Here is an 18,804-nt window from a genome sequence, read left to right on the forward strand (position 1 = left end):
CTGCGCAACGCACTGGTCTCGTATCTCTCACGGAGGAGTGGAAGCATAAAAGGAGGAGCGACAACAGTGGAGATCGAGAGAGGCCAGGCCTGGACTTGTGTTGGGTTTGTTATATGTGACAGCAGTCGTCCGTGAGGGGCTGCCGTCTTTTACTTTCCTTTTTATATTTGTTTTATTGTGTTATTAAATTGTGTTAACTGTTGCCGGTTCCCGCCTCCTGCCGGTTCCCACATCTGAACTGCGTTACACTGATAAGCATTTATTTTCACAGTTGTAAACACAACGGCTTTCTTTTTCCATGAGGGGGTTTGGCATCAAAATGACTTTGTTTCCAGACGGACCATTGAAGAATACGACACACGTTTCCCGGAAATCCTGTAAGATTCAATTAATCAGATTATGACTTTGAAACTCCCGAAGTGTTTATCATTTTGTGTGCTACCTGCATCAGATATTCTTCCAACTGTCTTTGGGCGTGACGTTTGAGGCTGAGACGACATAGAAAAAGGATAAGCGTGTGCCCATCACTCCTCACATGCTATAAGAAAGACATTTTGTTGACGAATGGGTAAAAAATATAGCACTAAAGAGTATAGGCCAAGTTAATATTCATTTTAACTGAGATATGAGTTTTTCTGTAATCAACAGCATGCCACAGATGCTGTTCACAGAGATTCACTTGTGTTGAACCCAAATTAGGGTGACCATACATTCCAGTTTTCCAGGAACAGACCCATTTTGGTGTCCTGTCTTTGTCTGAAGCTGTCCCCGGAAATGTCCCCATTTTACGTTCAAAATAGCCTGTGAATACACTGCAAAAAAGCCTGACCAATATAGCCTGGTGGTTACCAGAGCAACCGTCTATTGATTATTTTCATCAACAGGGGAGGCTGCAAGTCACACTGATTTACTTCATTGTACGCCGCTACTTTAGCCAAGGAAGAACTTAAAGGTTGTATCAGCAATTTCAGGCCCAAACAAAAATTATCACATTCATCTAATCTTTCCTAACGATCCGCTAGCTGCCCGCCCCATAAGCAGGCTGTCAAAAAAACGCGTCTCTGTGGGCAGTCTAGGCTCTGAGATCTGCACACAAAAACAAATCGGTACAACCACCACTCAAAATCAAAATAAACAGTGTTCTAACCAATCACCGAAAGGGGCGGGTGTTGTTTGTTTTTGCGCTCGTGCACGGCGCCTGCACGCGAAGTCGGAGCTGAAGAATAAGCCAGCGTCTATCAACCCTATGCTATCAACGGACCAGATACATTTAACATGGAAGAGGCAATCCCCAAGAAGAGAAGGTTAGGGCGAGGGAATACCCTCGTTTTTCGTCAAAGAAACAAATAATAATCGGGAAGGCTTTTGAACGGTGGAAAGAACTCAAAGAATTGAATTTTTTTAAATTGGACGCAGAGGTTGCACCTTCTGGACAGGTGAGTAGCTTCTAGTGCTGACTTTTTTGTATGTGAACTGTGTGTGAAAATATAATTCTTTAAAAAATATGAGTGAAGCTCGACTAAATTTGGATAGCTCTAGCGAATATCAGCTTGTAGGGATTTAGTGTGTGAGTTGCGTTTGTTATATGAGTCTATATAAATGCGCGTGCATGATCGTTTTTTTCATTATGCACGAAACGGGAGGGAGGGGCAAGCTAATTTGGTTTGTTTGGGATCTCACTTCAAACACAAACAGAAGTGACATCACCCACAATCGCTGATACAACCTTTAAAGTCAAAAAGACAAAAATAAAATTATGGAATATTGCAGTATTTATTGTAAATGATTTATCGGTGCACATCATTATTTTTTAATTAATGCGCCCTTGTAATCTTCAGTCAAAATAACTTCCCCTCCTTGTTGCAGTGACATCTCTTCCCTGGTGATGCATTTACTGGCGCAACCTGATGGAACCTGTCACTCACATGAAATCACAGCAATAACAAAACACAACATCCAACGATTCACTCAATTCATGATGGTCAAAATCAAGTCCCAGCCTACATTATTTCTTGTCCGAGAAGCTGTTTCCCTCAAATATACTTCACAATAGGGACTATTGCAACTTTGTTTCTTGTCAACTTCAAGGTGATCAGATTTCTGAAATGGATTCCAGGGACATTTTCTATTTCAGTGGTCAAAATATAATAAATATGCAGGACAGCGCTTGATTTTGTCCATCAGGAATTAATTGGATCATTGGATTGTTGTGGTTTGCTATGGCTGTGATGATCTCATGAATTCCGCACTCACGCTAGTAAACACGTCATCAGCGAAGAGATGTCACTGTAAGAGGAAGGGGAAGTTATTTTGATTAAAGATTATGAGGGCACATACATTTTTAAAAATAATCATGTGGATGGATATAAGAGACCCAGACACGTTCAGGCACACATTCCAATAAGGGAACAGTCTGGCACGATGAAGAGCAAAGCAGCATAAAATATTCACATTTAATAACGTCAACCGTTGCCCATAATACAAACAGACAAGGCTTGTTTTCCTAATGAAACCACTGGCTATTTCAGTCGGTTCCCGTTAGCCAGGGACAAAACACTTGAGCATGTGGTGCAGGGTGCAGCGCAGTGGTCTGAGTCTGTCTGGCCTGGCCACACCCAGAGATTTCCACCCGCCTCAGGAGAGCTTGTTTATCACACAGTTGAGGTGTCATCCAGGAACATGGAGGAGAAGGGCAAATATCTGCACCCTGTCCAAAGCCACAAGCCTCTTTCCCATGCCGTGCCTGACCCCATCCTTCATCGTATTTCATTAATAATCCCCCAATGACAAGAACAGGATTTATGATAATCTACTTATGAACAGCTAAAATATTTAACAGCTCACATAAAAAATGTACTCCTTTGAAATGGATAAACTTTCTTCACCATGGATGAGTTTATCACTGCAGTTGCTCATCTGAGTAATTTTCCCGCCTAATATACAGCAGTATCTCTTTGTGAACAGTGACCTCTGCTGTCTGTACAGCAATCAGTAGATTCTGTATCCTCGAAAGGGTTTTTGGAAGTGGTGTCTGTTTGACAAGCGTGTCGGTACTGCAAGCCAGTGGCAGAACTTTCCAGTGAGCTCTGGTTTCGTTTTAATGGCCGGTTTATTACTAAAGGGACCTTATCATAACTGACACAGCAATTCACACAGACATTAAAGACATTAAGATATTTTTTTTTAACACATTTAGAATTTCATTTGGCCATTAGGTGTTTCTTTTCGATCAGACTTCTGTATATGAGGCAAAAATAAAGTATAGACATGGTTAAAAACATAGTCGTTCAGAGCATACAGATAAATATCAAGTAAGCGACTAATAATGTCTCATGTCAACTGTTTAAACTTTGTATCCAGGAAACATGGGAAAGTTCATGCATCAGTAAAGCATCATCAGTAACTGAGAACTGTGACTGCAAAAATATACATTTAGGTCATAAAGTTTGAGAGCACCTGTAAAAATATTTCGCTAGAGACCCTATATTTTAAATTATTATAAATTATATTACCAATATAACCATTTTTAAAAATGAACAATTTCAGCAAAAAATATTAACATGTCCATTAACAGCATAGCAACAGCACATTATTTTGCCAATCCATCAACCATAAGAATAACACACAATTCATAATCTTTCAAACAAATTCTCAATAAAAAATAACACTACAAAATAATAATAATATGTATTATTATAACAAAAAAAACTTAAAGTACTGTTACAGTAATCTATTTTCTTCAAAAATGTAAGCTTACAGGAAAGGGTCTTAAAATAAAAAAAAGAGAGGGGGGGGGGGGGGGGGAGTTAAATTAGTTAATAAAACCATTTGTTTTGTTGTGCAATATGTTCTTATTTTGTCACAGAAGAGTGCAAGATTTGGATTTTTGCTCATCATCATGAACATCCAGTCCCGCTGACAATTTCTTCCTATTTGGGTCATTAAGCTCATCAAAGAGTCCACTGTCAATCATTTCCTGTTGCCATGGAATTGGCACTGCCCCAGTACTGAATTCCTTAAAAAAATTATCATCATTGGCATCAAATTCAACCCCCTTAACCTCAGAGAAGTCCCGGATATCGCTTGTGTCTTTAGCGTACACAACATTGGGTTTGGGCACCCATGGAGGTGCAATAAGCCCCGCCTCCAGCCGAGGGATGTTTATGGATTTGAAGATCTCGTGTTTCCGAGGGTCATCCCTGTGGGCAAAAAAAACTGTTACAATCAGAAATAAGGCATATATGGATATGGCGTTAAGATAACCAACAGTTTTCTTAGCCAAAATATTAAAGCACAAACTCAACTCCTAGAGGGCCACTGTTCTACAGATTGTAGACTATCTCCAAAACATCTGCCTGGACGTTTCTAGTAATCCTGAAGGCCTTGATTAGCTGGTTCAATTGTGTTTAATTTAATTTGAAGCTAAAGTCTGCTCAAACTCCACACAGAGAGGCCTTGAACTTGACCCCTTATGTTGTGGGTGCGGAGGCGCAAACCACTGAGCAACCTATCTGTCCAAGTATACAAGTCTTTTGAAGCCATGCAACAGCATTGTGATAAATAGACTAAAGTCATTTAATATACTGACAATCTTCCCCTCCGTCGCAAATCAAATCAAAAGTGGTGCCAATACTGCAGGTTAGATGTCGATGACATCAAAGGTCATTGGGTTTTGCAAGCCTTGTATCTAAACCCATTGATATTAAATCTGGTGTGACACATCTGTCGGCACCCTGTTTGATTTGAGAGCTGAAGATTGTCAGTGAATAATAACTTAAATTTCAGTCTGTTCACTCAAAACTATGAAATGACTTCATAAGATTCAAAAGCGCATGAGTCATATTGACTACTTAAATCGATTCGATTTTATGGTTTTTGGCCATTTTTGACAGATGTGACGGGAGCTGCATAAAGATTTTTAAAACAATTCTCCTTCTGTGTTCATGGAAAAAAAATTGGATTTGGGCTACCATAAGGGTGAGTCAATAATGAAAAAATTTCACTTTTGGGTGAAAGTGTTCCTATAACAGGTTTAAAAAAAATGTAATGGGTTGAAATAGTTTCAGCTACTGACATACGGAATACTGTAGTATCATATGTTAAAATCTCATTTAAACCTATGAGCAATGAAGCTGGTATTAAACCTTTTGGTGTTTTCACCCACAGAATGAAAAAAGAGTCAAAGCTATTTTGTTTTAACATTCATGCTTTGCTCCATCCAAACCCAGTGCTGCGGCTCCAAAACCACTGCTCTCAATGAGAAAGGCTGACAGAAACGGCCTGTTTCTTCGATTTGCTGCCACACTGGCTTAAATTTGCTGACAGAGTAAAGCTTCTCTCCTCTGTTGGCACACGGAGGGCAGTTGGACTGACCATGTCCTAATAATGACCTAGAGTGGAAATAGTGTGTCCTCTTGCCATGAAACACAGAAACGCTGCCACTTACTTGCAGCCGAGGCGGTCTTCAATGTTCTTTTTCAGAAAAAGACAGATGATGTCCTTGGAGGGGGCGTCAAAATTTTCGTGTTCAAATATGCACTCGTCTTCAAGAGTTCTCCTTACTATCTCTTCTTTAGTAACCTTCTCTTTGTGACCTCTAAAGGGCAGACGGCCGGCCACCATCTCATAGATGCTACAGCCCAAGGCCCACCAGTCCACTGACGTACGATATGGTTCACGCTTCAGGATCTCTGGCGCCATATACCCCTTGGTGCCAGCCTACGATGGAAAAGACAACAGAGAGGTTATGAGAAAAAACATTCAGCCTTCTTGAAGCCACCTGAAAAAGCATTTCAAATCATATTTAAAGCCATCTATCATGGTACAAACTCTTTGACCTTTTCTTCTTCCTCACTAAAATCCCATTTCAGAAAAGATTCCTGAAACAAGTTAAAGACACAAAAACAGTCTCTTTCCATTTAACCAGTATCTCCAGGGACTTAAGTCAAACCCTTTGTAAGGGTCTGCTGTGCCAACCCAGATGCTAGCTTTGGGTAATACTGTAATTAGCAGTGTTGGGCAGAAGCGAAGCTACAAGTAGTGACGCTACTAGTTTAACTACATTTCTCTGTAGCGTGGTGGTAGCGTCGCTGTTTTCTGAATCAAATAGCTTTTCTGTAGTGAAGCTCTTATTTTGATCAAGTAGTGCGGTAACGTCCACACAAGCTAACGTTACATTTCCCCAAGCATTTCTAAAGCTCAAGCTCAAATCGGAAATGCAACTACTAAGTATCACTGATGCTGGATCAGTTAGTGACGGTGACTTCTTCTTCTTCTTGTTTTACGGTGGTTGGCAACCATGGGCCATATGATTTCATTACCGCAATACGGAAAACATGGACTGAATCGCGATATTCATGCATAAAAGGAAATTTACTGTATAACGCGGAATTTCACGGAATTTGTCAGATCTTGGATGAAAAGAAGGTAAGTAAACTTAAATAAAATCGCGATATAGACTAGTGTCTATGAATATTAAACCGCTTAAAGACTATTTAAAAAGGAATCATGCATGTTCTGCGTGTTTCTGTTAATGAATGGCTCAGACGTGCGGATTAATTTATCACACACTAAGCACATGACGCTTGCGATGTTTTCAGTGATGGATCGATGAACTTCATCTTTTATACAGCCGCTCTGAGAGTCACTTTAGCAGCATTTTAGCTTGATTTGAGAAAAACTATCGTCATATCAAAAAAAAAAAAAAAAGAAGAGACTCAAAGGTCTAGCTACATGGCAACCTGTCAAAATAAAAGGTTGGTTTTAACCTTTGAAGAAAGTTTTGCTTAAATCATTAGGCCTACATTTTAAATAATTGGTCATTACAATTTAAACCATTAAAAGAAAAGATTTTATAGAGCCCTTAAAATGTAATTTATTTAAAAATTTAATACATTATTGTTAAATTATATACGTTTCATGATTTCAATTAATTACACGTTTTTGATTACTAAAATGTTATTTAACCATTAAAATGGAAGTCCAGAAAAATGAAAACAAAATAAAACTGAATTTGGAATGTGGGAAAAAATCAAACTGATTTCATAGGGCCCTATAAACCAGCTTTTTGGTGCATTACCTGCACCTTCTGCTCCGTATGGTGTGACAACATGTACCAATATCAATCCTTGGGCTGACACGTGAGAAATGGAAAAAGATGCACACACTTTTGACACCTGGTTTTGTTATAGTTTTATATAGTTATATGGTTTTATATAGTTATGTTTTTTTTTTTTTTGCCAAATTGGTTTGGAACAGTTGTTGAATAAACAATTGAACTGACAAATTATGCCTGCCTATATGTTTGATTGACAATTTAATTGATCACTGAGATAGCATTGACTTGGAATTAAGTTGGTTCAATATAAAAATTAAATTTGAAAAAGTAGCTTTAGATGTAGTAAACTACTTTTGCCATATTGCTGTAGCTTAGCTTGCTACATTTCCCAGGGTGGTAGCTTCAGTGTAGTGAAGCTACATTTAATGTAGAGTAACTGCTAGCTTAGCTCACTACATTTTCTAAGTAGCTTGCCCAACACTGGTAATTAGCATTAGCAAGGGCTTATTCAATGTTTTATGGTACCCCTGGCAGAAATATTTGAAAATAATGAAATAGTCCAATATTTCCTAATTTTTCCACTTGGAAAAATTATCTCAGTGTTTTAATTATTCGAGTCAATCAAAGTTTTACCTGTGTCGTCATGATACAGTTAACAGAATACTGAACTTAGTCAAATTATTTAGTACACTAGTGGTTTGTAAAATGGTTGGATGGATTTCGTGGGTTCATTTTCTTTTCAATTATGTGTGATGTATAAGGTACACCAAAACTGAATGGTAGTATTCTAATAATTCAAAAGTTATCTATTCCAATTATATCAATTCTAAACTTACTGTGACAGGGTTTAAATAATGTAGCACTTTAGGCCAGTGTTTTCCAACCCTGTTCCTGGAGGCACACCATCACTACAGTGAAGTATGCATCCGAAAATGCATACTTCACCACAATATAGTAGATGAAAAACAGTTTGTGAAACAGTAGGCAAAATGTACCCAAATTACCTACTACTTCTGGCAAGATATATCTGATGGACAATTTACTATCCCATGAGGCCATAAGAGAAAATTTGTGAATGGCAGTAAAGCGACGCAACTGATGCTGAAAGGTCACAAGACAATGACAACATGACAAATGTAGTATGTCCGGATTACATTCATACTACACACATTCATACTATACAGAACATCGCAAAGTACTGTAAGTACCTCAGTGGACATGTTATTTTTGGATACAGCTAACACATTTTCAAACGCTTTCTAATCAAGCACATCTGATGCAACTCACCAGTTTGTTAGTGGAGACTTCATAGATGGGTCAGATAAATGAGACGTGAAATGTGTACATCCAAAATGTGTACTGCTGGTGTATGGGAGAACAGCTAGTAAGAGCTGTGCAAGTAAACCACACTTCTCTGGCATGCTAGCAAATGACGCTAGTGGCTGCAGTCTTTAGTGTCCTTGTTAGTGTGCCCGTCTCCAATGCCAGTTGATGTTGGTTCATATTCTGCTCAAAATTACTGCTCAATAATGGGTATGCTTCCAGGAACACGGTTGGAAAATATTGCTTTTGTGCAGTTCAGCTTCAACCCCAATCAAACACACCTGATCCAGTTAATCAATGTGTTCAGAGTTACTGAAAATGACAGGCAGGGCTGTTGAAGCAGGGTTGGAACTAAAGTCTACAGGAAGGAAGTCTCCAGGAGCAGGGTTGGCTAGCCATGCTTAAGCATTATAGTATCAATAAGTACTTTACAAAGCTGTAACCACACATTTATTATTTGGGTTAGTATTGGAACTTTTTAGAACTTTTTGTTCAGCAGTTACCTTTTCAGGTGCCACAAATATATACTTTATATACGTGGAGTTCAGTCCTCAAACTTTTCCTCTACCAGCTCAGATTAACCACTACACCTACACATTTTCCAGGGAGATAATATTTTCTTCATCAAAGCTTGTCTTATCTTCCTGTACTTACCTTTTGAGAGATAGTTTTCCCGTTTGGTAGTTCCACAGCTAGGCCCAGGTCTGACAACCTGCACTGGCCCTGACTGTCCAGTAGGACGTTTTCTGGCTTCATGTCACGGTACAAAATATCCATAGCATGTAGATGCAGGATACCAGTGGTGATCTGAGCTGTGTAGTGAATGATTCGCTCCATCTCAATGCCATTCTCCCCAATGTGGTAAATGTGGTACTTCAGATCTCCACCATTCATCAGAGTCATGACCAGACACAGGTGTGTCTTAGTGTCAAATGCATAGGCCAGGTTCACCAGAAACAGGTTATTCACTTTCTCCAAGATTTTTTTCTCCAGTAGAGCCATCTTTTCCCCACCTTTTTTCTTCAGGCGTTTCTTGTCCAGCTTCTTGCAGGCATACATCTGACCCGTGTTTTTGACCTGAAAAGCACACACCTGTACAGAGAGAGATTTAAAAGAACATTAAAAGAGAAACATTGCTGTTGTTGAAATTGAAAGATGGGCTAGATTCTAGATTTTATACAATAAAATACTGTTTTTTGATTGTGCAAAAACACAGAATATGCGGCAGCAATAAGAATACACACTTGAAAATCCATTCAGATGAAGATGACATTTTTTTATGAGCACTGACTATGATGTCAAAGGTATCAGGAGCATTATTTCCTGGGGATTTTATTCCAGTTGGCATTTGCGATTTAGCCAATGTATTCCACAGTTCATAAAAGCATATTCACCTTGCGTATTGTCTCTTTAGTTTTGTATTAAAGGTGAAGCAATCTGAAAAACATTGCCTGTAATTCGAACGGATTTCCAGAACACCCTCCCCATCTTCCATTAATTGGAATAACTGATAGTTCCACCCCAAACTCATCCCACAGGTAAGTGTGGTGACAGTGGTCATGCCAGCTTCTGAAACTAATAGAGCAATGTTTGATAGTACCACAGTAATTAAATATTTGGTGAAATCAACCTATGAATGGCTTACTTAGCTGTATCTGCATATTGAACATATTGAATCCTGAGCATGAAGTTACAATTTCCCTACCCTACTGTGACGTATATCCAACTGAAACTTCTTCTTCTAGAAGGAAAAATGTAGGGCAGGACTTGAAATTGTCCAACAGGAATTGATTGGATAGTTGGATCGTTGTGGTTTGCTTTTGCTGCGATCTCATGTGAGTGATAGGTTGTTAATGAAAATGTAATAAATTACTGTTAGTTTAAAATCACTTCCCTTTTCTGTTGACATCACTACACAGGCTACTGGATACGATCTAATCCATTCCTAATGGATAAAAGCATGTACGCTTCAACATTTGATTCTCATTTAATATCCTGCTTCACTCTCAAATACGGTCGAAATATATAATAACATACAATTACACACATGACCTCCAAAAGTTAACAAAAGAATAATAGAAGGCAATTTAGTTTTATAATAAACATTCATAAGACATGATATGCTATAACTGTTATTAGAGTTAAACTGAACAATAACTATCAAATTATACAAGCTATCAACCAAACCAAGAATCCGGAGCTAAAATCGGGAACTTCTAAAAAAATTCATACTTTTAATATTTAACATCTGTAGATTTGTTTGTGACAGGGTAAGAGGTGCAAACACTCACCTCTCCAAATCCTCCCTTCCCCAAAGTCCTGAACTCATAGAAGTATTTATCAGAGATGGGCTGCTTCTCGAATTCCTTCCACTGCACAAATCTCTCAAAGAATGGGCTAGTCTGATACTCATTGAAAGGTTTTCCTCTCAGAAACTCTTGCGCGGCTTCTTTCACCTGCCCCATCATCACCTCCTCAAAGTCCTTCTCAGAGACGGCTTTACACTCTCCACCATGTCCTCTGTCAGATAAGACAGGAAACTTTTGGAGTCAGCTTTGCAGAATTTGTTAATGATATTCTGCCTGGCTTTTTCTTTAGCACCTGCTTCTGACAAATTCCAGTCATTCAGCTCTTCCAGGAACTCAACAGCGGCGAGGTATTCTGGATTGGAGGCTAAGAGGAACTGTCGGAAGCATTTTTTCCCAATGGGCTGCCTCTCACAGATGTCCTAAAAGTCCTTGGGAATAGCCGGGTTCGAATCCACTGTGAGACACCAATGTGTCCCTGAGCCAGACACTTAACCCCTAGTTGCTCCAGAGGCGTGCGACCTCTGACAATATAGCAATTGTAAGTCGCTTTGGATAAAACGTCAGCTAAATGAATAAATGTAAATGTCACACATGGCTGTGGTGAGGTGAAGTTTCAACTATGTGATGCTGCAGGTAACAATGAATAAGGACATGAAATAATAGGCACCACATTGGCAAGCTGTGATATGCAGAGACAAAAAGAATGGGGCTTCAGCGTCTCAAGTCAGAGTCCTCCCTGTGTCACTCATGTAATTGCATTAAAAACCTCAATAGGGGTTTTCTCTTAAGTAAGTGTCTTTGTAGGCTAATTCGTGGATACTGCTCACAGAAGGAACTTATGCCGTACCCAACTTAAGAGGCTTTGTACTATGTTTAGCCACAATGCTAAGGGATAGACAATGCAATTGTTGCCTGAAGTGCTCAGTCCTCTACTGTCAACTTTAATTTTGTGAAAATAAATAAGACTTGATGAGTTTCTGAAGAAAATGTGAATGGTGCTTGCCCATGCAAAATTTGCTGCTTTAATGCTATAGGGTGTTGCTATCCAGTTTTTAAGGCAGTGGTTCTCAAAGTTTTGCCCAAAATGTTTCTTCTTTTGGATCTCTACTTTTGCGATAATATAAACTCCCCTGATATTAGAGTAACAATTAAAGAAGAATAAAATAAAGAATATTTTGTTACCTTTTGGAGCTTGGAAAGGTTCAGTTCAAGCAGATTTTTGTTTTATACCATCATCACTGTTCTCGCCAGAGCTCATACCCAGTACATCCAGCATCTGGCTCATTTTCACGATCTAGTCTCAAAACTATAATTTTCAACATCTTTGAAATCAATATTTTGATCACTAAAAGCTTCTTCTCCAGATCTACCATTAAGTGACAGTGACACTAATATTCGATTGTGTTCAGTACTTTTAGTACTTCAGTACATTGCAAGTTGTGCTGATGATCAAAGCTATTCTTTTGTTTTCTGCCTACAGAAAATATGAGTGAAATGTCACTTCATTATTGTGTATCAGACATTGTCACCTTTTGGAATAAAGGTGAATTGCACTTACTCAGTCATCAAAGACTCATTATTGTTATATACTTGGGTCGTTTGAGACCCTATAAAATTTTTACGAAAAATGATTTGTTTGTAGCGTCTGGACCAGACACACACAAATTATTCATTATATTTAATGAATAATCAAACTTACTCTCCCAACAATGGTCTATGAAACATCCCCCAAAAACTAACATCCCAAATGAAGCTAATACACTAGCAGAACTCGGTGTCCTGTTACAGGACACAGTAAGACTGATAAGAGTTTTATGACCCCAAAAGGAATGTGCAGGGTATTGTGACTCTCACTTAATTCTTGCTGAGAAGGAGAAATTTACCCTTTTAATCCTATTTATTCTATATATATATAACCATGTGATAAATGTATTAACATGTATCTAATTTTCCATCTCATGATTTTACTTTTATGTGGTTTGGCCTATGTCTTCTAAACTCTTATAAACTATTTTGGTCTGAAACATGACTAGCATACTATGGTTAACCAAAATCATATGTGTAACATGTTTAGTCTCTGTAAACTCCAATCTTCATCCCTCATTTGTTAGTTTACATTACATTTTGCTAACTTTGTGACACACTAGTATTATAAGCTAATACTAATACCAGTTAAATTACATGTTCAAAGGCCTTGAACAAAGGGCGTAAATAAATTCCCTCCAAAAGGAACAACTTCTTATTGGCTCACAACCATCCAGAGGGTTTGACATCTTCACGCTTTAAAAATCATCAACCACAAGATCGCCCTCTTAGTCCTCTCTTCCTCTGGCCTTCACTGCTGCTTCTTCGGGTTGATGTCTGTGGGGGCCCCGGCAGGCTGTGACCACAGCCTGCTATGCCTTCACCCTCCCAACAGTCAGTCCCAACAGACAGTCCCAACTGTATTTTCTTCAATCCAACTCAGAAGAAAACTGCAACTTTACCATCACTGAATAGGCAACCAACTCTTCCGACTTCCTCATTCCTTGGTTGCCTGCGTGGCAACCAAGGCCCAGGGCCGGCAGGTCACAATCTGCATGTGCTCAGCCATGTGCTCATGGAGAGAGAAAAAAAACTTTTATCCAGAACAGAGTCGAACTACCCATGCAAGTTCATCATATCTTCAATGTTTGACACTCAAAAGAAACATCAACATCCTTTTCCAAGATATTTAAGAAATGTATCTGCTGCAAATGCCATGCAAGTATATACATTTAATGAGGTACTCTGAAACATGAAAAGGTGTCACCTTAACCATTTACCCAATGTCTGTGTAATTGTTTGTAATTTAGTTATGTGTTCGTGACTTAGTTAATAAAACTTGTGCACAATACGTATTTGGCTCTGATTCTCTGCTTACAGACAAAGTTTATTTTATGATCTTGATCTTGTTACATGCTCTAAGTGCTGTAAATGCTAATAGTGCAGCAGATTAGCAAAAAAATTGTTCACTTTAGTATAGAAGCATGAAATTTGGCACAGATATTCTCTAAGGGCCACTATTTTGGAAAAAGGCGTTGGCGACTCAAATATTCAATGTGGCGGAAATCCAATTTTCAAGATGGCCGCCATTGCCAAAGGCAAAGCCCCAACTTTTGTCCCCAACCCGCATCTTCTCCCTCAGCTTTTGTCACAGACCCACGAATGAGGCATCAAATTGTGCGGATTATTCGGAAATGGTGTGCTATGACTTTTATAAGTGATCGGGGGTACGATGTTCGCCCCAGGGGCGAAAAAGCGCCCGAAAAATCCCATAGTCTTAACATTGCGACAAACTTTGACGATTCATAGCTCCGAGCGAGGATTTCGCAGAAACGTGCGGTTTACAACATTTGAAGAGGCTGGCAGGCTCTGTAAGAACATACCTCACAATGGGGTTAAAGGCGCACCCCTGGGGGGCAGGAGCTGCCCAAAGTTGCCCCATTGACTTACTATGGTGTAGGACGCCCATGAAATTTTCACGTGATGAGGAAAATAAGGAAGACAAGGATTCAAGTGCAGGAAGGTAAGTTTAATTAAAAGACTACAAAACAACATCAAAACTGAAAACCAAAACTGCCCCGTAGGGGAAAACCAGAGAGCTATCAGGCAGACACAGGAAACACAAGGGAAACAGATAATAACGAACCAACACAGGACTGCAAACACAAGGAAACTAAATAGGGAACAAATGACAGAAGGTAACAAGCAAGACAGGTGAGGGAGATAATACAATTAACAGGTAACTAGATGGGAGGGGCTGACAATAGACAGGAGAGCACATGGCACAAAGGAAATACATGACAAGCCATGTGCTCACAATAAACAGAACTAGAACACAATAACATGACAAACCCGGAATGTCAGACCTCTGTCACCAACTAAGATAAGACCAGACAGAAGTGACAGAACCCTGACAGAAATGGGCAGTCATACACATTGCATAGGGATTTTGTATTGAACATAGCTCTGGATCACAGTGTCATAGAGACAAGGGGACGGGCTCATTTTACTCAGACGACCAATCAGTCTCTCAGGATCATTGTGAAGCTATTAAACCACGCCCTAGCAACTATTTAAAGCACCTTAGCAACAAGTTCCATTGACTTCCATTGAAAGAGATAAAAGGGATATCTCTGGATAGAAGTATTATAGAAACATGAGTGTGGTCTCGTTTTACCCGGGGCAGCAAACATTCAATCATGAATTACCTGAACACTTCTAGCCCCTCTCTAGCAACCATTATTGAGCACCATAGCAACCAAAATCCAAAGAGGTATATCTTCCATTCTGAATGTCACAAAGACATGGGAGTTGGTTTATATCATTCATAGTGACACGCAGCCTTTAGAGTTTCATGATTGGCAGCTGCCAAGCCACTCCCTAGCAACCAAAGAGAGTACCCTAGCTACCATTTTGCGAGACCTATACTGCCCTACAAAGGCAAAAGACCTTAACTCGCTAGAGTGTGGAACTAAGAAAATTGACTTTAAAGATTTTTTGTTGTCCCGGCAAATTAATTATAAGTAGGACACTGGAAATCTGGCAATTAGATGTTTAAGTAATGAAAATTATCTACATAAAAAAATATTGAGCTCAAACTTGACTTTTGACCACTATTTTAAAGTTACTGTACTCTGCCTTTGTATTGTCAGCGAAAAGTGAGAAGTCATGCCAAGGCAAAAGACAGTAACTTCCACATTATCAATATTTGGTTGCTGATCACCATTAACAAAATCATTATATTAACACCTGTATAAAATCTAGTGATCATGGCATTTATTTTGAATGATTTACAATTACTTATAGCCATCTACTTATTGTGCTCTTGTTGCATTCTGGTGGCCCTATTAACTCATTAGACATGACAAAATACTTCAGTAGCGGTAAAGAGTAGGCTATCTTCAAGTGGTACTGAGTGGCATAAGACTTGCTAAACACACGTTCAAAATGATCACGATAAAACAGATCCTCACGCACATTCGACCCGGAGCCTGGTTTATAGCGGTGGATCTAAAAGACGCATACTTTCACAGGTGCTTACTGAGATTCGTGTTCAAGGTGTCACGCTCCTCGTCCGTTCACGAAAAGTAGCCTATGCAGTGCTTTCCCCCTTGAGACTCAGTAGGGAGCGCATTCTGGACTAGCTAGACAACTAATGCATTTATAGCACAACCTTCTGTGTTCTGTGTTCCTCAGGTTCTGAGGACATCAGAAGTTACAGGGACTGATGGTAGCTGTAAGTACACAGGCCAAAAATGTGCCAAAAATATCAATAACTAATTTTCAACCAAAAACGAAGTTACGGTCTTTTGCCTTTGCACGGCAGCATATCTCTGCATCAGAACATCGTATAGAGATGGGGGTTGGCTCTTTTGACTCATGCTAGCAAACAGGAGTTCCAACATGCTACACATGCTAGCTGTGAACAGCTACATGCTAATTGCAATTAGGTAAGTGCTAAATCATGCCAAGAAAATGCTAAGAACTCCAATAGTGACCATCTGTGACAACTACTAACCACCTAGTAACACCATAGCAACCACCCAGAATACCCTAGCAACACCATAGCAACCACCAAAAAACACCCTAGTAACCGCCTAGCAACCCCCCCAGAACACACTAGTAACCACCTATCATCACCCTAGCAACCACCCAGAATACTCAAGCAACTGCCTAGCAACGACCTAGCAACCACAGAATACCCTAGCAACCGCATAGCAACACCCTAGCAACCACCCAGAATACCCTAGCAACCAACTAACAACACCATAGCAACCACCTAGCAACCACCTGAACACATGAATAAGCCATATCTCGGCACCAGAACATTGTACAGACATGTTTGTTGGCTCGTATGCAATCATGTACCACACCCTAGCAACCGAGTGGCGAGTTTTGCCACTGCAAGCACCCACTCACATTTTCTTCTGGAAATGTAAATTCTATGGCCATCTTGAAAATGGTCGCCATCTTGAATTTTTGAGTGGAACACACCTTTTTCCATGATAATGTTCCTTAAAGAATATTTGTAACAAACTTCATGATAGCATCACCATTTGAAAAAAATATGTAATATGCATCTTGAATTTTTGAGGGACAAGCACTGTTATCCAAAAAAACATTCTGAAGAGAGTATTTTCACAAAATGTTATGCCTAGCCTACATGATATCACTGTTTGAACGATTGACATGAGCATTTGACAGAAATAGCGGCCATCTTAAAAAAAAAAGGCCGCCATGTTGAATTTTTGGGTGCCTTTTTCCAACGCCTTTTTCCCAAAAAATGAACCTTGGAGAGTATCTGTGCCAAATTTCATGCTTCTATACCAATTTGAACGATTCTCTTGAAATATGCCATTAATCTGCTGCATAAGAAAGAATTATTTTTCTGTTGACCATGAAAGATACCCTTTTCTTAGGATAATGAATAATCAAAAGAGTTCGTTTGGACGAACTGATTATTTGATTGTAATATTAATTTTGGTACATCAAGTTAATCCAATTAACTGACCCAAATATTCATAATGAATCATAACAAGTTATGATTGATTATTAATATTTCCCCTTTGAGCTAACTCATTACGGGAAAACAGGCATTGTTTTATAAAAAAAACTTTTCTTATGTTGTCTATAATGAATTGATTTAGGAATACCATGAAGGTTGAGGTCGAACTTTAAAAAATGAATAATGAGGAGGAGGGTAGTTATCGATGACCTTGATCACTAACGACTCAAGGTATGCGTTCAAGGGGTTAATGATGCATGATTATCTGCCAGATGATAGTAAAATAATAGCTCTTTTTATGTTTGAAAGTTTAATACTTTTAGAGGTTTCTTAAAATTCTGAACCCTAAGTATGAGCCACATTAGCTTACCACCAATTAGATTTTATTTATTGTTATAAGCTCATAGATTTCCGTTGTTTTCAGTTCTTTGAGTCTGAAGACTTTAGAATCGTATGGGACAGATTTAGAGCTTATTATGACAGTAGAATGAGAATAAGCCTTCATTAGGTGTAAACATTATGGTAAGATCTGTCCTCTAGGCTGCTTTTAATCAAGCTTTGTGCACTGGGGCAGCCATGTTTGCATTAATGGGTTGTCTGGCAGACAGCTGACATATTACAATAATAATGCAGCCTTGCAGTACTTGCATTTATTAAGATGGCAAGTTTTTTCCTTTTATAAATTAAAAATGTGTAATAAAACTTCAAATGCTTGACATGATTTTTGCAGAGTAATAAACTTGTTTCTGTTAACGTCTTTTTAGTACTAAAAAAGCAACTGTTTTTTTTGTGTTTTTTTAAATGAGTGAGAACAGATAGTAGCCAACAATATAATAGACATAATTAGACATTTAACCTGGGGCCAGTTGCATAAACATAGCCAATATGTTAAGACTGTCTTAAGTTCTAGTATGACAACTAACAGTTAGTAAAGGGGCAATTAGTCTTACATTTTAGTATCAAATTAGACCAATCTACGTTTATATATAACTGACTTAAAACGGTTATGAACAGTTTAAAAAAAAAAAGTGATGACTAACTTTTAAGACTAGTCTTAGCCATTTATCCAACTGGCCCCTGGTCTAGATTTATACTAAGCTGGAAACTCTTGTGCATGATGGGTATAGACTGCATACATAATATCCAATGAAAAAATATGTTGGGCAAGCCTTGATTATTTCCAAAGCAGGTGTTACGTAGCAGAATGCTGCCAGACCTGAATGTGAACTCCCTAAAACAATGTCTAAGTAGCTTTATTCTTAGTTAACTATCTATCGCATGCACAGCCTCAAGTATTTTAACAAGAAGTTATTACATTAAATATTGTTTATACAGGACACTTGTCACACTATATGCTTAACATGTCAACTTCCCAAATACAATTTAGTGCATAATATTTCATATCGATGGTACTCATGAGAAAAGTCTTTAACCCCAGAATGCACCAGAGGGTATCAGAACAAACGGTTTTCAGTGGCGCTGGCTGAAAAACCAGCGTCACATTTCTAGTAACTAAATCATTGTCTTGGAAATCGTCCTTATGGGTTCCGGACTAATCATAAGCACTCAAATCCTGAGCTAACTGT

At 38.8% G+C, this 18,804-nt stretch overlaps 1 protein-coding gene across 1 annotated transcript; it reads right to left on the minus strand.

Annotated features, from left to right (window-relative positions):
* Window positions 1–3,670: 3,670 nt before the first annotated feature.
* On the minus strand, window positions 3,671–11,974 carry grk7b (G protein-coupled receptor kinase 7b). The gene is given in 6 exon segments (XM_077248102.1): window positions 3,671–4,199; window positions 5,447–5,718; window positions 9,035–9,472; window positions 10,672–10,886; window positions 10,889–11,143; window positions 11,920–11,974. Coding segments are annotated over 6 exon segments (1,575 nt in total). The 3' UTR covers window positions 3,671–3,859.
* Between the last annotated feature and the right edge of the window lie 6,830 nt (window positions 11,975–18,804).

Source organism: Siphateles boraxobius, unplaced genomic scaffold, assembly GCF_051911475.1.
Source record: "Siphateles boraxobius isolate OS27281-9 unplaced genomic scaffold, OSU_SipBor_1 30, whole genome shotgun sequence".
Taxonomy (NCBI): domain Eukaryota; kingdom Metazoa; phylum Chordata; class Actinopteri; order Cypriniformes; family Leuciscidae; genus Siphateles; species Siphateles boraxobius.